This window comes from Ambystoma mexicanum, chromosome 9 (assembly GCF_040938575.1).
Source record: "Ambystoma mexicanum isolate Mex_15411 chromosome 9, UKY_AmexF1_1, whole genome shotgun sequence".
In the NCBI taxonomy this organism is placed as follows: Eukaryota; Metazoa; Chordata; class Amphibia; order Caudata; family Ambystomatidae; genus Ambystoma; species Ambystoma mexicanum.
In genome coordinates this window covers 174,000,239-174,024,426 of record NC_090931.1, presented here as the reverse complement: position 1 = coordinate 174,024,426, position 24,188 = coordinate 174,000,239, and the positions used below count along the sequence as shown (strand labels likewise).

The following is a 24,188-nucleotide window of genomic DNA, read 5'->3' as shown; positions in this document are numbered from 1 at the left end:
TCAGTGAGAGCCCAGGGCCTGCACTCAAAATCTTTTGGACCCAATGTTTTCCTCACTGCTTCACATGGTTCTCCAAAGTTACTACTATGCATTGGGGGCCAGCGTGCAGTGTTTGCAATGTTCTGCAGGGGTATGTACTTTAGAGTCTTTGTAATGCCTGCGTGGGGGACCGTGTCTGTTCCCAGGATGGCTGCTGGGCTTCCCAACAGGAGTACAACTGCAGTGAGGAGGTCCTGCCCTCTGATTTGATCTGCCTTAGTCCTTGTGAGTATTGCAGTCTTTAAGGAGGGGGCAGCGTCCAGGGTATAGAGGTGGGTGCTGAGGGACTTTACTCTGTATATGTTGTTGGCACAGTGTGGTTCGCATTCATCGTTACTCTCTGTACTCATTTTTTCTTTTTGCAGCTGCGTATATCATGTCATTGTCTCGTTGTTGAGCTCCGCGTTTCAGCGCTGTGGGCGCTCTATTCGAAAACACTGTTATGCGCCGCTGGTCAGCAGGGAATCCTCATTTTACCCTCCTACCCTGGCGCTGTTGTGTTCATGTCCCTACTGGGGTAGCGCTTCCACCTCGAGAGGGGAGGGCGGGTGTCGCTGCGCTCTCACCTCGTTACTATCTCTGATTCAATCAGCGTTGCAGGCGCCTTGCTCCTTTCTGTGCCGTTTTTAGATCGCATCACCAAGGGGAGCGTGTTGGTGATTTCGACGTGTCAGTGCTTATTTGGTCTAGATTTGCAATTGTTTTCCGCACTATGTTTCCACGAGTGCCATCTTGGTTGCCAGTCCGCTTTGGAATCGGGGCTGCAGGCTGCCAGAGCAATTTTAAGACCTACAGAAGTCCCTGGCTCAGTATATCAATATCCACCCAGCCTCTCCTTTGTTCTAAGCGACTATCGGCTAAATATAAAGTCCTTCTAGGGCGGATCAATCTCAGATCAGGCAGGAGCTGTGGAGGGGGTGCAGTCCTACTGCATGGCAGCTAGCCACACCCTCAGTCAGGTATGTGTAGTTGTTGGCAATTGCCGAACTCTGCCTGACCCTTGTGTTGGCACATGTCAGGTAAACGGCTCTCGTATTAATCTGTTGTCGCTCACGGTCTGAGAAAGGGTTTGTGTTGGAAAAGGAAGGGGGGGGGGGTAGAGTTTGTAAGTATTCTAATGGGCAGGATGGAAAAAGGGTGTCATAAGGAAGGGGATACCGCGTCTCACCCTTCGGTGTTACACTTCCACTCCCCGAAGACCCCTTAACCCAGTGATCCTCCTTCACTGTTCCACCCCCAGGAACTGGATCCAATAGCGATGGCCGCGCCCTGGCACCGGGATAACAGATCCCCGGGGACTAGTGAGTGAGACACCTACAGGTTGCTCAGACTCCTCTTTTCTTCCACCCTCACACGCAGGACTTTGCCAAGAAGCCCACTTTCCACTACACCGCCTCAAAGGAATCCTTCCTTTCGCCCAGAAGCTCAATGTCTCCAGAGCTCTGGTACTCTCTAGGCTTAGCTACTGCAATATAGCCTCATCCTTAATCTACCCTCTTACACTCTATGTCCCCTCCAGCTAATCCAGAAGAGGGCTGTGAGACTTATCCTTGGCCTCAAGCCCAGGGACCACATCTCTCCAGCCCTAAAACTGTACACTGGCTTCCGGATTGCTGCAAGGATCAAATTCAAATCCCTATTCATCATCCATAAGGCTGTCTGGGACCGGGGACCACACTATCTGCAACTGGCTCTCACTAAATACTCTCCCTCCTGATCTTTACGCACCAACTCTCTGCGTGTCGGGTGATTCCCTAAACAGCGATCTGGTGGATGATCTCTTTACTCGGCTGGTGCCTCCTTTGGAACAGCCTCCCTATTCCTCTTCGTCTTGAGCCGGATCTCCTCAATTCCGGAAGCCCCTCAAGACTTTCCTTTTCACCTTGTTCTCCCCACCTCCCCTCCCCACAGTTGTTGAGATTGCTGACCAGGGCCCTTATGTGTCCACCTGGGTCCTGGGCTCCCACCCCCAATCGCCTTCATCCTCCGCCAACTCCCAGCACTTGCCTCGGGTGCCCACTGGCCTGTGCTATCACAGGCCTGCACTTATTTACTAGCAGTTGACCACTCTTACCTAGTTATCTTGGCCAATCACCTAACCGCTGCTTGCAACTTACTCCCTAGCACCTCCCTCCTTGTTACCACTAGCACGTATCCCCCTAGGACTCCCCCCATCCCTTCTATCTCTCTCTGCACTTGCACGTTCTGAATGCTCACAAGGCCTAGTTGGACTGCCTCTCTCTTTCATTGTTTATATTTGTCTTTTATTCCCATGTTCCCTCCCCGTTGCCCTATGGGCGCTTTCAAACACAATTTACTTGATGTATAAGCACCTTACAAATGCACAATATAATAAATAAACAAATAACGGGGGAGCCCCTCCTGTGGGGCTAGGGAGCTGAGCCTGCTCCGCAACACACTGACTAGGGGTCGAGGCAAGTGGGACCACACCAGGAGACACCCCCATAGGGGACAAGGACTCCCGTTCCTATGAGGAACATCCTAAACCAGTACAGAGAATGGCCTACATGGGACTCTCTGGAATGCCAAGAGGTTTCAAGACTTGGACAGAAGAAAGGTTAACATACATCATATGTAACAAGAAAGAGAGCTTGGCTCTTAAAATTAAAGTCTCCAATCCACAGAGATGAGGATGTTGAAGAGCGAGCGTATATTGAATGAGGAGGAGAGCAAGAGGAATGCACAAATATGTGAGCCGGGGAAGGCCCCTACCAGCGTCATAGCGGAAGGAGGACGAACAGAAGGGAAGCATGAAGCCTGCGTTGTTCAAACTTGCATTGAACGAAAGGGAGCAGAAACGCTGGAGAATCGCTGTAACCAGACAAGAGAGTGAGAGAGGGGAAGACACGAGAGAGATTCCTCAGAACCCTGAAGGCAGTAGCAGAGAAGGCCAGAGGCCAAGCAGAAGTAGTGGCATGGCCGCAAAGGAGTAGTTGTGGGCCAGGGGCCCGTGGAACAGCTCAGAGACCACTATGAGAAACATTCTGGCTGGGTGCTGGAGCATTGAGAAGGCAGGAGAACGTAATCTGGAGTGCAAAAGCCAGAAAAAGCAAACGGATAACCAAGCAAGACAGGAAGGATGTTTTGTTAAAGGCGTTAACTGGGAGAATGGCCAGCCAAACAGGAATTATTACACAGTTGGGGAAATTATTCTCAGTATAAATATTGAAGTTTCGAGAACAAACTTGATGAACTATGAATGCACAAAAGTGAGAGAGAGAAGGGTGATATGAAAGCCGCTGGAGAATAATATGAAGGAACAAAATAGAGAATGGGTGGGATGAAGTGAAAACCAGAGAAACCAATAGGATAAACCATATCACAGAAACAATATATGATATGAATGAACTGTTATTATCCAAGAAGTCCATTTCTCTACCGAAGCGGTATTTAGAAAAAGTGCTTTAAGACTGTTGATAAAAATCAGAGGAGTCCAAAAAAGCCCAAGAAACTGAATATTAAGATGGGGAATGGAATCAAGATACGAGTTACAAGAGACTAGCTGAAAGTTAATTGTTGAAAGAAGAAAGAGAGTGGTATAAGAAGTACAATTTAGGAGAAGTGAGTTGTTCTCCTGACCTATTGTTATTTATATAGTGGGAGGATCAGTTAGCTTAGTGTTGGACGGCGGTCAGTTTGTTTTGGACATTCACTGATGACTGACAAGCCACCCTAGTTTGTTTTTTGTAGGTAGGGAACAACTCCATAGCAGTAGGGAGAGATGGGCCTTATTCTTTAATAAAAAACCCTTGAACATGTCCAAAGAGTGTCCTCAACCTTCTTCTGATCAGCCACAGTGGCTAACAGCCCGAGGAGTTGCTGGAACTACCATGCCAATTGCTCAAAGTGAGGTATCCCCCAGAGGCTGTCTCCCTGCCTGTCAAGAATCAGAAGCATGCATTGTAAGGTATACTACATGATCCTGTTCAAAGCTAAAGTCTGCATTGACGTCGGCTCTTACTTAAAAACCCTAACTTCAACAGGTCATTCATTAGAAATTGAAGGGTGCACAGAGCCTCTTCTGGTGACCTGGGGCTGATCATTCAGTCATCTAGATATTGGTAAACATGCTAACCACTGGTCCTTCGCTAGCCCACTATGGCTTTCATAATCTTACTAAACACCTTGGCCGAGTTGAGTCAGAATGGCAGGATTCTGTACGGGAAATTCCTCTCCATTCACGCCCGTTAAAAGATGCATCTTTATACTTCAGATGAGGCCATAATAATATTAGTTCCTTACTCTTGCACTACGTGTACTGCTGATCCAAACATATGCACGGAGCTGTTGGGTGAAAGCAAGAGGACAGGCATGTGTGTCTGGTTCTTATTTTTTGTTGGGAGTATTTTTACTTCCTATTTTTGGTTTTTAGAGTACTTGCCTATTTTTAAGAATTATAAGTGGCTGATACACCCCTTCTGTGCAGGGCTGCATGTATGTCTTAAAACCGAATATGGTTCTGCTTCATCTATGATTGTTGGCACATTGGAGTCTGCAGCTCTCACATATACAGAAGCAGAAAACCCTTTCCCCAAAATCCCTGCTGCACAGGAGTTGAATACAGTTCTAGCAAGACTCTAATGCCATCCTTTCAAGCTGATGCAAAGGTTATGGCTAAAATACGTATCTTTGGAGGCAGTATTTGTTATTGACGGCCTGTTAGGCAAGATTGTATCCAGTACCCTTTGGGTGCACTACAATAACCCTGACCTCCTGGCAATAGGGACCCAACCTTTGGCATAAGACTGAACTACACAGGTTGGTAGTATGGCTGAGCAGGGGGGTCAATGTGAGCAGTAATGTTGTGACACTGAGTTTCACAAAACAGTTATTCAAATAAACACTTACACTCATGGTTTCTTGATAAAACAATTATTCATTTATTTCACAGTCAGTTCTATAAGCCTTCTTCAGAAGCGAGCAATATATGTAACAATTAAAATACACTTCAAAGGACAAACTTAGTTTCTCTAAGTCAGATGATACCCATTGGGGGTGGCACACACACTTCCTATACCCTCAGGTGACTTAAATAGCTAGGACAATGTGGACATTGATTTATCACTGGTACATTTAGAGCAATACTGAGTTTGGTGTAAAAGAATAGAGGAATAAAACAAAGGTTAACAAATAATTAATAAACAGGTAAGTTCTTTTGAAACCTTTCAATCTTCAGTAAATTAACCCTTTCCTGGGGAAAAGATAAAGGACAGAGTCAGAGGTAAGAAGAGTCACTCAGGGAGCCAGGACAGCCAGTGATAATTGCCCAATGTCAAGGGGAGCTGAAGATCTTCTTTGCAGGTATGTAAAAAGTCTTGCACAATGTTTTTAGAAATGTTTGTTGAAAATAGAAAACTTGAAGGGCCACAAGCTGGCAGGCTTGTGAGGATCAAAGCTTTAGGAACTCTGTAAGGTAACCAAGACGGGTCTCAACTGAGAGCAATTATAGCTACACAACAAGAGGTAAGTTCTCTTAGACTTTACAGTACCTCTGGTTAGAAGAAATGGTTCCAGCTGGCTTCTTTTCCTGTACAGCTCTGCAGATCCTGTTGTTCCTGAGCCTCAGTCGGAGGGGCAAAAGGGAGGACGTCTGGGGGCTCCTGCTCTGCAGTGGGAAGGTCAGCGGCATCAATGGGCAAACTTCAATTCAGCGGTACTTCGTGTTTCAGCTCCTCGTGTCTGACAGCAAATATCAACACTGCGTTTCTCGGATACCACTTCTGGTTTTCCTTGCTTCTGGGGTCCAGCAATCTGTTGAGGTGGCTCAGGCTTGGTCAGTCCAGAGGATCTTCCTAGCGCTCGGGTCCGACTTAAAAGCAACGCACACAATCTGGCTTTCCTCTCTGTGGTACTTCGGTTCCAGCAGCACTGGAAATACAGCCAGCTCCGAGAGGATGTCCAGACAGGCTTACTTTGGAATTGATTGGTCCCACCAACTCAAAGGGAGAAGGTGTCCTTGCAGGGCTTCTCAAGTCGAGCCGAATTTGGAGCTTCAGCACAGCAGCAGGGCTTCACCGGGCAAATCAACGGTCCAGGAGTTGCAGCAGGCATCTCTTCCAAGTTCTTCTTCGTGTTCCTTCGTCCAGTGGTCGGCTCTACCTTCCAAGCCAAAAAGCCTCGCCTTTTATGCAGGTTTCTCCCATCCTTTCTAGCCTAGATGTCAATCACATAGCAGGGTGGCTGCCCTTGCCGGACAGCCAACCGGCCAATCACCTTTGGGTGCATTCCTGTAACCAAGGGGATTAAGCAAAGGGAGTTTCCCTCACTTCCTGCCCCTGCCAGACATACTGGATGGAGCCAGAGGCGGGCTTCACTCATGAAACCCGCCAAAGACAAAATGAACAAAGGGACCAAACCTGGTATGGTGCACAGAGTAAATCTCAAGAAAGACTTTTCCAACAAGAAATGGTGAAAAAAGATGACCAGGGCCATTTTGACAAAATGGGCACCCATGGGTGCTTTACAGCAGCTGCAAACGCAGCCAGCGTTAAAAACCCACAAAGGTAGTAAAAAGTAAACCACTGCCACCAGCCATTAATTGTAGAAAGGGTAACATAAAAATGTTACATGAGACGCTAGACAAAGGGGATACTAAGTAACCACCCCAGCACCCTATTGTAAGATAGTGTGTGCTGGGTCTAGAAAGTTACAAAATGTAAGTAAAGTCAATTTCACTTCACTGCCCTTGGAAACAGTAGTTTTACCAAGAGAAGTTATTTAAACATTTGGGAAATCTAAGAGACTTCCCTGTGCCACTGCACTAAAGATGCTGTGTGACGCAATGTAAAGGTGATGCCTATGGAGTTTGTCAGACTCCAAAGTCAATAGAACCACAGAGAATAAATTACATTAAAATAAAATGAGACACAAAAAGTCATAAGTCCAGTAAAATAACTAGGGGTCTCTAAGGAAGAAGGGAATTAGCACATTTTTGAGAATCCTCCCTAACAGGGCCAAACAAGATGTGGACCGAAATTGCACTTGGTCCTAAATTTGGTCATTAGGTTTCTTCCGTAGAGTTATTCTTAAAGCCCAAATACAATTCATCACTACCTTGAGGAAAGCCATTAAATACCAGGGACAAATCATTACGGATATGTCAGACTATTAAAAATTCACCCATTAACTTCAGGAAAGCATTTCAATCTGAAAGTGTATCTGCCTGCATTCTTTAAAGACCAGTCAACCCCATGAAATAGAATCATTTGTTTTTTAGGTGCCAAGAGGACGTTAAGATGTTATGTCGAAACGAAAAAATATATAAGGAAACCTGAACAGTTTTTGGGAATGATCACACGGACAAGCCACTTTCCAAGCAAGATACTGCTAATTAGATCAAAGTGTGCGATTCCTTCTATCACAATCAAGTAACAAAACTGTTTAATGAAATGACATCTCAGAACTGCAACATCAGCAACAACGCGTGATGTGGTCAGGGTCATGAACATTTCATGGGGGAATGCAGAGTTGGAGGGGCCCCAGTCCCTAACCTCATTGAGTGTGCTTTGTATAGGACTGCTGGCACCACTGTACCTTCCACAGTGCCCGCCGGCCTCTCTTCTAGCCTGAGTTCACTACGGTAAACCTGTGGGTATACCTGTTCCCACATACCCAATTATGGTTTTCTGCTACGCAATTGCTTCAAATCACGTGAATCTCCAGTGCTAGATAACAATTAGTAAACGTCACTGTAACTGTTGTCCTCCAGCTTCTGAAGCACTCCAAGATTGATGTGACCACCCCCACCTCTTCCCATTAGGGCTACATAATAGGAATTTGTATTAAGCAACTAGTGTGCTCCATAATCTCAACGTAGCTGCAGTGAAATCTAGAGCTTATCCGCTCATTGGTCAGGACATAAAAATACCAAATCAAGTAGATGGGAGTACTGCAACTGTTCTTAACTGACTGATCACATTCTGTTCAGGAAGCCCATCTTGATGAAAGTTAATAAAAAGCATTTGCCTCTATGACGGACGCCAATGCAGAAGAAGCATTGTTACAGGTAAGTAACAAATACTTCTTATTGGTTGTCCGCTGGATTTCCTGTTTTGGTTGATGTACTTTTATGTAAGTTTGTACTCCTGATCTGTTGCAGATTCCTATTGATCAGGATGAAATGGCACTGTCCCTTGGGTATGCAGCCTCCATGGATGCTACAATGCAGGAAGAATCCTTTATGGCCGATACCCAGGACTCTACGAGCACACCCCCTTCTGTGGAGACCACTGCCTCAGGTCAGAGGATTAGCCAGGAAGTGGATGACACAACCAGGTCGGACATATCTGAGAGACCTTCAGTGGACGACATTGAATCAGAAACAGGCTCTACAGGTGCTCTGGAGACGCGTAGTTTGAAGGATCACAAAGGTGAGGTTGCCACAATATGAAGTTGTTCATTAGACTAGACTACCATAGCAAAGACTAAGTCTTTGGACAGGTCCATGTTTGAAGAAATCTGATTGGTTGAAGTATCAAAAGCATCAAAGAAGGTGGTCTGTTTGAGTGATTAAAGCTGAAATAGTCGACTGCTTGCAATCTCGTTCTTAGTGAATCAAGGTGACATTATATAATCCTAGAGCTCTTACCTGTGCAGCCAATTTCAAGATGTCCTCAGTGAGTGGGAGAATCATTTGGAGCTATTATAAGCACACATGCCAGCAAGAGAGAGCACACAATTCAATTCCTCTTGCCCAAATGCTTTTCATCCAAGGATGCTTATAGCCCTGTTGTGAAATAGTTGTGGTCACCTAGTCAGTTCATTATACTCCACTGGCATAACATAACCTTTTTTTAAAAAAATGTATTTAGTTTAAAGTGCAAATTGGTTAATTAAAACCTTATACACTAACGTATACAATTACAAATCATTTTTATACAATATTTCAATAATAAGATGAATAAAATACAATTTCAATTCAATGCAACAATTATTCAGCACGTATGGAATTTATATCTAATTTCAAGTCTCAAAAATTCATCTTCAAAGTTCATATTATTCCGGATACCTCTATACCTTTCCATAGACACAATAACATTAATAAAATGGCAATAAAATTAAGGGAACCACATTCAATATAAATCACAACCTTAAAACACATTAAAAGATTATTATTCCTAAAAAATTGCTCTATTCCACTTAGAAAAAGCTGCCCAATGTATACCTTGATCTCCCCCACAAAAATCGTTGACCAGAACTGGTCCAATAATATCATGCTTAAATCACTCACCAAATTACCATATCCTTTGTAATACCATTCTTGCAATTCACTACACATGGTGGGGATGTGTCTTGCGCTTTTTACCCCAGTTTTACAATACCTACACAATCTTTCTTCTCAGGGAATTTTTGTCCAAATACCTGTATATTCTTTACATGGGAGAATATTCAAAGGAAGTTGGATAGTAAATCTCCTCATTTCTCTATTTCCTATTTTTATCAAATATTCTCTAGGTGTGGCGGGTTTCTTTGTAGAGAGGTAAGTCAAGATTTTACTCAGATCCCAAGTTATTGATGTTTTCTTTAGGGTTGAGTAATATAGTGACCTCCTCTCTCTCCGTAGGAACTTTCAGGCGTAGTTCATCAAGGAAGGGGAGTACAATATCTTGCAGGCTTAACTTATAGGAATTTCTTTTCCCTTTCCCACTTCTGTTTATACCAATGAGTCTCATTAGGCTCTCTTCCTCCCCCTCCCACATCACCGTCCTGAAATACAATTTACAGCAACTTATTTTCCACAAAGTCTCCAAAGAGGTTAACCCCAATTCACATCTTATCGCCTCTATAGGGATGGCCCCTGGTAGGCCTTAAACAGGTCTCCATAGCTTCCCTTCTAATTTTCCTAAGTCAGTTGTACATTTTCCCTCTACCGTTTCCAAAGCATACAGTGCACCAGGTATAATACAGCTTTTATATAACTCTAAAAATCCTTCAATGGAGTGTCCACCTTTGCTAGACATATATTTTCGTACAACATTCCCCTTTTTTAATACGTTGGTTTCTACCATTTCCTGGAAAAAATTCTTAGGGGGATTGCTCATAATTGGGGTGTCCAGGCAGGGGTAGATGTCCACCATCTCCAATGTTACGGAGCTTATGTGCCATCTAAGGCTATTTTTCTCCTCTCCTTTTTGGTTGCTCCAAATATCATAATCTTAGTTTTATTAATATTGATATTTAGATTATTTCCCTTTGAATAAAGATACAATTCATCCAACAACCTTTGCAATCCCACTGGAGTTTTATCCATCAAAATGGTATCATCCGCATACATCAGACCACAGATAGCCTTACCCCTTACTTTAGGTGGATAATTGTTTGTAGTGGCAAATCTGTCCCATAGATCCGACACATACAGGTTATATAATATGGGAGATGTTACACAGCCCTGCTTAAGGCCTAGGTTCGTTCTAATAGCTCGAGATATGTTCCCCCTTTACCCAGGCAAATAACCACGGTTGTATCTCCGTACATTTCCTTTAAAAAATGTAAGATTCTGGGACCATGTTTTTTTCACTCAATTTTTTTCAACATAAGATAACAATTTTCAGCCCTTTTCATTATTTACATAAAACCTTTCGACCAAGCCCTCTTAAAAAAAAATTATAAGTGTTACCTCAAAAATAGCCTTCAGCTGCAAACTGAAGCCAATAACAACATTAAAACCACCATCCACTAACAGCTTATGTGTAATGGTACATAGCTCCCCTATATACTCCAGATTGGATGATCCAATGGTCGGTTTCTGGGCCTACAGAATATCTAATTAACAGACTGAAAGAATTGCAGTCTGCAGCCGACTGCCACCTTTACTTGACAATATGTCTTTAAAATCTCCAGTGGTTTCCAATGGGCAAACACAGTTAATTTAAATGTGTTCGTCTGCCATTGCTCCTCACTGTCAACACCACACACACACCCTTGCTTCTGCATTCCAGGGAGGAGCACGGGATCCTCCTTCAGAAATGGCTCCTCCTTAACAATACCCCTTCCACTCCCCACCTAACCTGAGCCTGGGCGATCTGCTCCCCCCTGTTTCCTCTCATGGTTGCTTGTAGACCAAATTGCCTGTCCTCCCCATCCCCCATTGTTAGCTCCCTGGCATTGTTCGCTTGCGATCTGCTTTTCTTGTGGTGTACTTCAACCTAGGACTTATAAAGCACTCCATTGCATCCCGAAGCTAGGTCTGCGCTCGATAAATACCCCAATAATCATTATAATAACTTGTTCTAATTTTCGTTGATCTCTAGAGTTATGCCTTGTATTCCAAAGGAAATTTAGTCTCCCTTCTCTCCCTTCTACAAATGGACGTTCAAGCTGAAGGGATGGTTATTCCTGGCCCCTGTAAAGCAAGTTTTCGTGACACTTTCAAACCAGCACATGGTTTTTAAACATTTGGCAAAAGTCAAAACATATTTCTTTAACTTTTGTTCTTGAAATAATTCTTTGAAGTTGGAGTAGTTTACTCCCTTCTTTTAGAATAGTTTGCTAACATTTATTTTAAAGACGTAATGCACTGCATGACCTTAATCAGTGAATACACCCCATTTTAATGTTGTTTTTTTTAAACCTGTATGAGAAATGTACTTTGGAGGTTGTGGTCTGCTCCTGAATATTGGCCTGGTGTACTTCTTTTCCAGGAGCTGCAGGCTCCTCGAAAAGGGGCGGTGAGGGGGTGGGGGGGGGGGGTGTTCAGTGTTGTCAAATTCGAATGCTACTGGATACTACCTGATACGTGGGGGGTGACTCAGGGGGCCGGGTCCCGCCACCTGCTTTCAGGGTGGTGGGCTCTGGCCCTGTGACTAATCCAAAGAATGTGTCCATTCCTCCCAAGCGGAAGCCTCCCCTTTGGGACTTGGGAGGTGAGCCCTAGGGGACAGGGTAAATGGGATCCCACTGGGGGGGGGGGGGTGAGGAAGGCAGAACCTCGAGCCAGAGAGGGGCCGCTGAGGCAGGAAGCACCACCACCACCGAAGGCGAGAGGTACCAGCGTCCTGGAGCACAGACCACAACGCTGCCAGCAGGATGAGACTGCTCCCACTGAAGGGGCTAGAGAATCCCAAAGCCCACAAGGGCCAACTGAGAGCAAACTCCAGGACGGGTGAATGAAACCAAAAAGCAAAGCAGAGAGAGAAATGTGTATCCTGCGAGGGGCCAACCAAGAGCATACCCCAGGACAGGATGGACAAAACCGAACAAGCAGAAGGGCCAGAAAAGCCTGTCGCCCATAAGAGGCCAGCCACCCATATACCCCAGGACGGGGTGAACGGAATCGAACAACCAACCTGGGCCAGAGTCGCAGAGAGCCTACCAGGGGCTAATAAAAGGACAGAACCAATGAAAGGTAAAGAAACAAAGCACCAGTAAGGAAGCCTGGCATCTACCCAAGGTTATGATGATATGATATGGCATTTATAACGCGCCTATACACAAGTGTTTTTCGAGGCAAGGGAAGACAGACGACGATCTTACTAGGCCAGGTGTCATTCAGATCGCGCAAGTGCATGGGAAGGGGGAAAAGGGAAAAGTGCGTGGAGGAAGGGAGAGGGGAAAGTGCAGTACATGGGATAGTAGAATAAGTATATAAATAGAACAGCAGGATGGTGGCAAGTGCAAGGTAAGAGCAGACATAAGTGCTGGTAGGGGGACTGTAGGGGATACAGAATACAGTTCCCTGGTGCAGGGGTTGCCAGTCAGGCAGTGCAGGTGTACAATTGGCAGGGCCTGGGCCCGAGGTCAGAAAGAGTGGCCAGGTAGCCAGTGCAGATTCAGCCAGGAATTCAGCAGGGGAGAGGGGGAGAGAACTTAGAAGCAAAGAGGAAGGTTTTGAGGTGCTTCCGGAACCAGAGATGGTTCTCCTCAAGTTTCAGGGAGGAAGGAAGGCTATTCCAGAGGGAGGCCCCTGCCGAGGACAGAGATCTACCACCAACTCGTTGCTTGGAGAAGCGACTGACACTGAGGGAGTTGGAGGCGGATGAGCAAAGAGCTTGAGAAGGAAGATATTTGGGAAGATTGAGTTGAAGATAGTGCGGCCCCAGACCCAGAAAGCTTTGTGGACAATTCAGAGGGTTTTGAAATTAATCCTTGCAGCCACTGGGAGCCAATGCAGAGATTTCAGTCCTGGAGAGATACGATCCCTGGGCTTGAGGCCAAGAACAAGTCTTGCAGTCCTGTCCTGGATAAGTTGCAGAGGGCGGAGAGTAGAGGCAGGCACATTTAGATAGAGGCTGTTGCCATAGTCCAGCCAGATTGTTAGAAGTAAGAGCCAAGGAGGGCCCAGAAATAAACCTTCTTGCACTTGGGAATACCGAGACACCTGATTTAAATCTGCACATCCCTGGAGAAGGGATAAAATCCGATGGTTGGATGAAGGCATTGTTTTGAGCACATCAGGAACATTTGAGAAACATGTATTTCTTTTGAAAACATTCTTTGGTTTTGAGACACAAGAGTCTCTCTGAACTCTGGGGTGAAGGTCAGAAACCAACCACCACTACTTCACAGGTGAAGTAACCCTTAACTAAGCCGTAGCATTCTTGCACGCCATTTGAAACTCCTGGGTTCGTTGCGAGCTGCAGGAGAAAAAGCATAGTTCTTCTTAAATTTCCTTTTTACTTCGTAAGCTCCATCCCGGTGCAACGTCCACACCTGCAGTGAGAGCTGTCAAGTTGTCATGCCAGCGCCATGGGCGCATACATTGGCGATCAATATGGACAAATTGTTATTCATTTATCTACAGAAAACTCTTGGATCAACCGCTATTCACTATTTGCACTTTATTTCACTTTATTTCCCATTTGCAAGACTTTGGTGCTTTTTTATTTTTCCCAGAAAACTACACTTACCATAATGCACTTGGCTATAACCATCTATTCCTGGCTATTCCTATTTTTCTTCATCAGAACTACAATCCCCAGAAGCCCTAGGGATTTGCTCTGCTTCCACCAGCTCAGGAACAGAGAGGGAGGTGGCCGATTGTCTGCAGGTGTGCTGAGCCAGGTGCAACCAATTAGCCTGCCTCTGTGCTGGGCTGGGCAGTATAAAGGCTGCTGCTTGCGAGAGCTCAGTCTCTTGCATTGAGAGTCCTTCCGGCACCTTATTTGCTTCGAGCTACAAACTTTGTATGCTGTTTCCTGATTTCACCTGCTCTTTGTTCCAGTGCCCTGGTGGGCTCCTGCCTTGTAGTCTGCTACACCCTGCTGCCTACAGCCCTAGCCTTTTGGGCTCCCTGCCTCAGCCCTGCTCCTCTGGGCGTCCTGCCTTGCAGCCTGCTACATGCTTCCAGCCTCCGCCCTTGCCCTGCCGGGCTCTCCACATTGCAGCCGATCACGCTCTGCTGCCTTCCAGCCTCCGCCCTTGCCCTGCCGGGCTCTCCACATTGCAGCTGATCTCGCTCTGCTGCTTTCCAGCCTCAGCCCTTGTCCTCTGGGCTCCCTGCTCTGCAGCCTGCCTCACTCCGGCTGCCTTCAGCCCTTGTCCTCTGGGCTCCCTGCTCTGCAGCCTGCCTCACTCCGGCTGCCTACAGCCCTTGTCCTCTGGGCTTCCTACTTTGCAGCTTATCACGCTCCGCTGCCTACTACCTACCTTTTTCCGCTGGGTTCTCGGCCTAGCAGCCCTCTAAAGTCCTCTGCAACCTTCTACGGTCAGCGGCCCTGCCCCTCAGGAGGGCCCACTCCTTGCTGCCCGGCCCTTCTGGGTTCCTTGCTGTGCAGCCTGCTTTACTCTGCTGCCCTAAGCCCTTTTCCTCTGGGCTCTCTACCTTACAGCCCTGCTCCTGTGGGCTTGCTCTTTGCTTTCCTGCTCCTCTGAGCTCTCAACCTTGTTCCTTACTCTCCTCTGCTATCCTATCCTGTTACACGACTTTCCCTTCATTTCCTTCTGCTAGTTTGCTATCAACCTCCTTTTCCTGGATTTGTCTGTAAGTATCTTCTCTTGTACTGTTTGTAGACCCTTTTGTACAGAGCTTGTCTGTTGGTTCCCATCAGTCAACCTCTGCCCCTTCCCTTGTCTCGTTTCTACATTACAGACACCCATGGCTGCTGTTCCAAGCCATGAGCAAACAGCGTGGGCCTCTGTTATAGCAAACTATGCAGAAGGCTAGAGTTTTTTCCTAAGGTTCGTGGAATACTCTTTTCCTATATCTGCATACACCCCAAGAGGGAATTCATTCTGTACCTTTTTCCTTGCTCCTCTTGCCTACTCTTCGTTCTCTTTCCTTTCAGCTGTGTGTACTTATCTGTCCACTTTATTTTGGCACAACCACCCAAACCCTTTCTGGGTGTCCTGTGCCACTCTTAATAGAGTGCCATCCTTGACACAAGTCAATCCTTATCCCTCCTATGGGCCACCTCTTCCCAGTACTAGGGTCAGGTAAATCTCTAGGGCTCTTAAGTATCTTCTTTGTCCCAGTACCTTCAACTTCATAGATATTACAAAAGTACATGGACCTATCCTTAACACGTGAGTGTGTGTTAACAGAGGGGTCTAATGACTGAGGGGAGTGTGTAGGGTACGGGTGAAGGGTGTATTTACCACGTTCTCCCGAGATGCTCTCCCTTGTCCCCAGAGGGGAGGTGGTCTCATGAGATCCTCCCGCTGAGTACCGCCCCTAGGGGTACTATCAGGTAGCAGCCTCACCACCCTGATCTTGTACAATAGTAAGAAAAGGTGGAGGGGAAGAGTTTGAGGTGCAAAGGGACAAGGTTGACCAGGTTCAAAGAGGGTGGAAGGGTTGAGAGAGAATGGATGGTGGAGAGAGGGCAGAAGTTGGATGAAAGCAGAAAGCAGGATGGTAAAGGGCAAAATTTGGAGCAGAACATCAGGCAGCAGGGGTAAGGACAGGCTGAAGGAGAACATCAAGCAGGAGCAGCGTGGGCAGAGGTTTGATGAGAACATGAAGCAGAATGGGAGAGTACAGTAGCTGAAGGCAAACGTCCAGGTGGCGAGAAGGGAGTAGAGGTTGGAGGAGAAGAGGGATGAGAAGAAGAGCGGTTAGATGTACTCTCCTGTGTGTTGGAGATAGATAAGTGCCATCAGAGGTTGCACACTAAAGAAAGGAATCTAATTGCACGTGCAGAAAATAAACCGCTAACTTCCTGATTGTTTCAGGAGAGCAAACGCTTTGCCGTTCTGCCATTTGGAACTAAAATTTGCTGAAAAGGCCACATTCGCATTGTGCTGGGCCGGTGCTGAGCGGGCAAAGTCATAACTGGCAGACATGGTGAAGGTTCAGTGCAAGCACGGAAACAATCGTCCTTCAAATTGAGGCATTGAATATTTTATCACTGCACTCAATTATATTCTGATATTGAAGGCTCAAATCCTGGCTATTCTACCAACTCAACCTTAGTTTGGAGTTGGATTTTACTGCTGATGATGTTTTTGACTTGATTCTTAAAGGCAAGTCTTCTAGACCTCCTGAAGGACTTTTTAACTATGATATGCTAGGTTATTTATAACGCGCTTAATACCCAGAGGTTTCTAAGCACAACCGGGGATCGAACCTGTGTTGCTCTCTGTCGTCTTGCTTCCAAGCTGAGCACGTTGCCTCTGAGCTATCCTCCCGGGATAACTATGCTTTTAAAGATAATCCGGGGATGTGAGCTTTTAAAATTGTCACTACTTTTTTAACTAGTTCCGTCTACTAGACTAATTCCTCCTTCCTGGAAAATCTCCCATCTTGTCCCCACTTTTAAAAAAGGCGATAGACACAGCCCTTGTATCTATCGACCTATTGCGATGCTTGACGCTTATAGCAAAATGTTCTTGCAAGCAGTCATATTGATTACTTTCAATCAGGTTTCAGAAAGGAACTGGCACAGCCTTCAAAATCAGTGGTCGAAGTGTATGAAAAGAAGTAGTGGAACTATGTTCCCTGCTGGCCTGCCCCACTCCCCACAAACCCCATCACCACACTCCCTCCAACGCACAGTATAAACCCCCAGACAAATGTGCCTGCTGTTTAAGGCAACGTTCAGTACAGTGCATGTAAGTGCACGTTTCTACTGCTTCCCACACTTTTAAAACAAAACCATTATGGAACGGTTTATTTTTCAAATAAAAGTATGGGAACGGTAAACCGTAATTTTAAAAATGTAAAGGCGCACCGCTCCCTTCCACTTCAACCACTGCTCAAACTCATTAATTGGAAACACCCCTGTTAGGCAAGATTGTATACAGTACCCTGTGGGAGACTGCACCAGCCTTGTCCTCTTGCAATAGTGAACCCACGCTTTGGTATAAACATGTACTACACAAGTTGGTAGAGTGACTGGGCAGCCATACTTATCTCAAGAGAGGTCAATGTGAGCTGTAGGGTTATTACACAGAGATTCACAGTCACAAGTCTTCAAATAACACTTACACTCAAAGTTTCTTGATTAAAACATTATTTATTAATGTAATAGTCAGTTGAATAAGCCTTCTTTAGAAGGGAGAAAAATATGTAACACAATAATATACATCAAAAATACACACTCTGTTTCAATAAATCAGTAGATACCCATTTGTGATGGCACACATACACTTCCTACACCCTGAGGTGACTTAAATAACTAGGACACTGTGGGCATTGATATATTACTGGCACATTGAGAGCAATACTGAGGTTAGTGTCAAAAGGAAAAGATGAGGGAATAAACAATGGTTAACAAAAATTCTTAAGCAGGTAAGAACTTTTTGAACCCTCCAATGCAAAGTAAATTAACCCTTTCTTGGGAGAAAGGTAAAGCACAAAGTCGGAGGTAAGAAGAGTCATTCAGGGAGCCAGGACAGCCAATGTTAATTGAACAAAAGTCTACGTGAGCTGAAGCTCTCCTTGCAGGTAAAAAGCCTTGCAAAATGTTTTAGAAGTCTTTGTAGAAAATGAAATCACTTTAGGGCCACAAGCTGGGAGGCTTGTGAAGGGCAAAGCTGCAAGCAAACTCTGCAAAGGCAACCAAGACACGTCTCAACTGAGAGCTAGCAAGGCAACACAACAACAGGTAAGTCCCCTTAGTTTTACAGTACCTTTGGTTTGAAGAAAGTGATTCCAGCCGGCTTCTGTTCCTGTGTAGGTATGGAGATCCTGTTGCTCCAGGTCCTCAGTCGTCAGGACAAGAGAGAGGACGTCTGGGGACTCCTGCACTTTGAATTGAAGGTCAGTGGCAGCAATGGGCAAACTTCAGATCATCGACACTTTGCGATTTCAGCTTCACGCGGCTCTAACAAATAGCACCACCACGATTCTTGGATACCTTTATGGACTTTCCTTGAATCTGGGGTCCTGCACTCTGTTGAGATGGCTCAGGCTTGGTCAGTCCTGCTTCATGGGAGACCGAAGGATTATCCTGTAGCCCGGGTCCGACTTAAAAACGAGACACTCTATTCTTGTGTTCATCTCCCTGGCAATAGGTTCCTGCAACAGCAGTGGAAGCACAGCCAGCTCCAAGAGGATGTACAGACAAGTTTGCTTTGGCGTTGATTGGTCCCACCAACCCAAGGAGAGAAGTCGTCCGTTGCAGGGCTTCTCTAGTCGAGGTGAATTCTGAGCTTCTACAATGCAGCAGGGCTTCACCGGGCACACCGATGGTCCAGGAGTTGCAGCCAGCGTCTCTTCCAAGTTCTTCTTCGGATTCCTTCATCCAGTGGTCGACTCTGCCTTCCAAGCCAAAAGCCTCACCTTTTATGCAGGTTTCTCCCATTCATTTGCAGCCTAGCTATCAATCACACAGCAGAGTGGCTGTCCTCCAAGGACAGCCAGCCAGCCAATCACCTTTGGGTGCATTCCTGCAACCAAGGGGATTAAGCACAGGGAGTTTCGGGCACCTCCCTCATTTCCTGCCAGACATGCTGGAGCCAGAGGCGGGCTTCAGCAGTGAACCCAGCCAAAGACAAAACGAACAAAGGGACCATACCTGGTTTGGCGCGCAGAGTAAATCTCAAGAAGGACCTTTCTAACAAGAAATGGCAAAAAATAAGACCGGGGCCATTTTGAGAAAATGGGCACCCATGGGTGCTTTACTGCAGCTGCAATTGTAGCCCGTGGTAGAAACACACAATGATGGGAAAAAGTAAACCACTGCCACCAGCCATTAGTTGTAGAACGGGTAACATAAAAAATGTTACATGAGAAACTAGACAATGGGGATACTAAGTAACCCCTCCAGCACCCTATGGTAAGATAGTGTGGGCTGGGTCTAGAAAGTTGCAACATGTAAGTAAAATCAATTTCACTTCACTGCTCTTGGAAACAGTAGTTTCACCAAGAGAAAGTATTTGAAACGTTGGGACATCTAAGAGACTTCCCTGTGCCACTGCACTGAAGTGTGTTGCAATGTAAAGATGATGCATATGGAGTTTCAGAATCACAGAAAAATACATGAGAGTCGGAAAAAGGTCTCTCCCTCCAGGTTAGAAATTAAGTCTTAAGACCAGCAAAAAGAGCTGGGTGTCTCTAAGGTAGAAGGGAATCAGCCCTTCATTGTGCCTTCAAAGATCTCACTAGTATGTTTGATCGAGTTGACAAAACACTTTTGACCTGCGGTTGTCCTCCGAAGTTGGTTGTTGTGCTTGATTTAATTGGTCTATGAATGGCACTAAACTTCAATTTTATTTTATTGGGCATTTGGAAGGTGCTTATACCTCAATAAATTGTGTTTCAAAGCACCCAGAGAGCAAGGGAAGGGAACAGTAAGACAATGGAATATAATCATAGTGATGAATAAAATACAACAACGGTCCAAATAGACCATGTGAGCATTCAGAGCGTGCCAGTATAGAAAGAAGGGACTGGGAAAGGGGTAAGTGCTGGAGGATCACAGAGGGGGAAGTGCCAGTGAGCCCCTATAGCAGTGAGCAGTGTAGCACCCATGGGTGACCATTTTGTCAAAATGGCCACGGTCTTCTTTTTTCACCATTTTCTGTTTGTGAGCTCTTTCTTGGGTTTTACTCTGTGCGCCAAACCAAGTTTGACCCCTTTGTTTGTTTTGCCTTTGGCGGGCTTCAGTACTGAAGCCCACCTCTGGCTCCAGTGTTTCTGCAAGGGCAGGAAGTGAGGGAGGTGGCCAAAACTCCCCTGTCCTTTGTCTCCAGGGATACCTGAATGCCCCCAGTCCTGATTGGCTGGCTATCTGTCCGTGCAGGACAGCCACTCTGCTGTGTGAGTGACAGCTAGGATGTGCATGAATTGAAGAAACCTGCTTAAAAGTTGAGGGTTTTGGGACTGAAGACCACTGGGAAGGACATCCCGACGAAGATACCGTGAACGAAGCTTGCTGCATCCTCCTGGACCGTTGAACTGCCTGGTGAAGCCCTGCTGCTGTGTGAAACACCCTTTTCTAATCGACAAGGGAAGCTACGTAAGGGACAACCTCTTCCCTTGGGTTAGTGGGACCAACTAACCCTGAGATTAACTTTGCTGGGACACCTTCCCCATCTGGCTGTACTTTTTTGCTGCTGCAGGAACCGAGTGCCAGGGGTTGAGAAATCCATAGTCGAGTGCAACATCTGTAAACCGGCCAAAAGCTCCAGGAGTCTCCCTAGGACCCTCCAGAAGCAGGACGACCAGAAGTCGAGTCACCTCACCAGAGTGCAGGAAGCCCAACTGGTGTCCAGGATCCGCGGTGGTGCTATTTACCGAGCACTGAAACTGCGAAGTGCTGCAGATCCAAAAAGAGCCCGTAGCTGCCGCCGACTGTCGAATTGCTGCTGCAGGTGTCCCCAGACGTCGTCCCTCTTGTCCCCACGACTGAGGCCCAGGAACACAGTATCTGCATCGCTGCAACCAGACAAAACCTAGCTGGACCCTCCTCTTCTAACCAAAGGTACTGTCCTGACTTGGTGTACTTAACTCCGTGTCTGTAGCTTGCTCTTTTCAGTTGAGACTTGCAGGCACTGATTTTTCTAGCATTCAGCTCTAACATTCACTAGTGTAACAGCTTTTGACCCTACAGTGATTTATCTTCAACAAACCCTCTAACTTTGTGCAAGACTTTTATCTAAGAAGTGCCTCAGCGCCATAAACTTAGCTCCAAATGACTTGGCTGTCCCAGCTCCATGTAGATTCTTCTATTCCATTTGACTTTGATTCTTACTGTCCCTCATAGGTGATACATTGGTTTTAACTAATATTGCTGGGAAGGGTTTTATCTAGACTTAATTGGAAGATTTAAAGTGCTCACATGCTCTAAAAACCCTTTGAACCTTTTTCCTTCCTTTAACCTTTCCTTTCTACCGATCTTAGAATTTACAAAGTGCACTAGTGATATATTAATGCCATTACTGTCCGAGTTAGTGAAGTAACCTCAGGGTGTAGGAAGTGTGTATGAAGCATCTGTAAAGATTATTTACTTGCTTTGTGTTGATTCTGAGAAAGTATTTTAAAGTGTATATGATTGCTACATATATTGCCCTTTTTAAAGAATGCTTATTTAAAACTGACTGTTAAATAAATAATTATTTTACTTGAAACCTTGCCTGTAAGTGTTATTTGGATACTTGTATTGGTGGATTTAATTTCTACCGCGCTACAGCTCACATTTACCCCCCTTGAGATAAGCCTGGCTGCTCAGTCACTCTACCAACTTCTGTAGTACAAGCCTATACCAATAGGTGGGTTACCCAATACCAAGAGGACAAGGGTTGTGTAGTCTCCTACAGGGTTACTACATCAATACTTGCCTAACACCGGGCAGTGACCACTTGATGGAAGAGGGGTCACCAGCCAATACAATCAGTGCAGGGCCTGTGAGACAACACAGGCCAGTGGTGCCCGAAGGCAAACGCCAGGGGAGGGCGGATGCTGTGGGCGATTGGACTGAAGGCCAGGAGGACACATTAGGGCCCAGGCCGCCAATCACAGCGACTGTGGGGTTTAGCATGGGAGGGAAAGGGGAAAGGAGGAGAAGAGGAAAGTCTTGAAGTACTTGCGGAACTTAAGGAGATCTGGCTCAAGACTGAGAGAAAGGGGGGAGGCTGTTCCAGAGGACGGAGCAAGCCAAGGAAATGGAACGGGCGTCTGCTCTCTGCTTAGATAAGCGCTTGATAAAGCAGAGAGTTTGAGCCAGAAAATTCGAGGGATCTGGAAGGAGAGTATTTGGTCAGAGCAAGTTGCAGATAGTGTGGTCCTCGCCCCCAGACAGCCTTATGGATGATGCAGAGGGATTTTAATTTGATCCTTGCAGGAACCGGGAGCCAGTGGAGAGATTTTAGGGCTGGAGAGAGAACAGTCCCTGGGCTTGAGGCCAAGGATTAGTCTTGCAGCCCTATTCGGGATTAGCTGGAGGGGGCGGAGAGAAGAAAGTGGTAGATTGAGGAAGAGGCTGTTACAGTAGTCCAGCCTGGACCAGAGCTCTGGAGACATTAAGCTTCTGGGGAAACGTGAGGAAAGGGGGGATGCCCCTGAGGAGGTAGAGTTGGAAATGGGCCTTCTTGGCAAAGTCCAATATGTGAGGAATAAAAGAGAGAGAGTCTAAGATAATTCCCAGGTTTCTGGTTTCAGATGAATGAGAGGTGGGAGAGCCCATCGACTGTGGTAGAGTTAAGGGAGAAAAGAGGGAACAAGAGTCCTGACATGAAGAATCTCAAGTCTTTCTGGCATTGAGACGGAGATCTTTGGAGGCACACCATGACTGGATGGCTGACCGGCAATCCGGAATGCCAGAGGAAATCAGAAGAGATGCAGAGGGTAGTCTGAAGAAGAGTTGGGTGTCCTTTGCATAACACTGGAAGTGTGGGGAGAAAGTGGAGATAGGGTGACCAGGGGGGGGGGGGCGAAATAGGTTTTAAAGTGCCAAGGCGAATGGATAGAGTCCTGGGGAACGCCACATGTGGAGATAGAGCAGGGTGAGGAGAAAGAACCCAGGATAGCCTGGGAGGGATGGTCGGTGAGGAAGGAGGTCCATTGATGAAGCAATTCACATATCTTGGATTCCCAATCTGAACTGAAAAGTCTTATTTCTTGCCCTTCAAACATCTCTCCAGGAAGACAAAATATTTGATTAATCAAGCAAAAAAGATAAATTTTAAAATTTTCCATACTTTCAGTTTTAAAATTCTACAAAGCTAAGGTGATCCCGACCATTATGAGTTGGATCATAACACTCTGCACCATAACTAATTTGGTCAAACTGGAAGGCTTATTCTGGAAAGCAGTTCTAAATCTTCCCTCTATTATGCCGATAGCAGCAATATGTTATGAGTTGGGATTGACTTCCTTAAATTGCTTGGTGAATTGGAAAATACAGTATTTTAAATTAAACTAATCTGCCAAACAACTCGCTTTTTAACAGTTTTGAATTAACCAAAGAGGTTTGTCTTATGAAAGAGATGTTGCCTTGGTATTTAAGTGTTCAAAAACTGCCAACAGATAATATTGGTATCCAGTGATGAAGCCACCTGGGTAAAGGTGACCAGAGGGCGAAATTTCACCAAATTTGCACTCTGAAGAAAATCAAGCACTTAACCCAAATATTCTAGGACTGGAGTTAGGATAGTAATATTACCCATCCAAGAATACGTGAGGGGGTGCAGGGAAAGAAATTGCTTGCCTGGCGACTTTTTCCCCATGGGACATTTTCACATAGAACCATATTAATTCTTCTATGAATATTTTAGCCACAAGACCTATGAAAATCAAGAAGAAATTATATTTACTTGTTTGGTGTAATACTCAAAATGAGGTCTTGCAATACAAACATTTTAACCAAATTGGCTTGACAGTGAAAAAATTAGACTGTTGTACCCTTGCATCTCACAAAATTTCATTGCCGGTTTATTAGACAACAGTTTTTAAGATTTCGTTTAAACCTTTTATTTAACCAACCAAATTATAGGAGCATTGAAAAAAGTTCCTTGTGAGGACCAGTTTTGCTGGCTGTGTCGCGATGGTTCAAAGACCAAAACCCTTAAGTGCTTACTTATTGATTTTGGTAAACATCACTGCTTAAGATTAATGCATTTCTCAAAATGTGTACATGACACTGAAGTATTATGCACTCCTAACTTCTGGTATAGAATTTTAGAAGGGAACCAAATTTCATTGTCTGTGGTTACATTTTTAGGAACTCTGTTTTCTAAGGCGTTATGTAAATTTTGATTATAAGTTTGTATATTTGATGTTTTTGTTGACTGTAAATGTATGTGAAAGGTTT

The 24,188-nt window shown here is 45.5% G+C and overlaps 1 protein-coding gene across 2 annotated transcripts in view; it reads left to right on the top strand.

Moving 5' to 3' along the window:
* C2CD2L (C2CD2 like) overlaps nucleotides 1-24,188 on the top strand; it is a 533,517-nt gene that overhangs the window by 496,860 nt on the left and 12,469 nt on the right. For both annotated transcript variants that reach the window (XM_069614381.1, XM_069614380.1), the window contains one exon: nucleotides 8,159-8,429. In XM_069614381.1, the coding sequence (XP_069470482.1) occupies nucleotides 8,159-8,429 (271 nt within the window). The remainder of the gene's footprint in view (nucleotides 1-8,158; nucleotides 8,430-24,188) is intronic.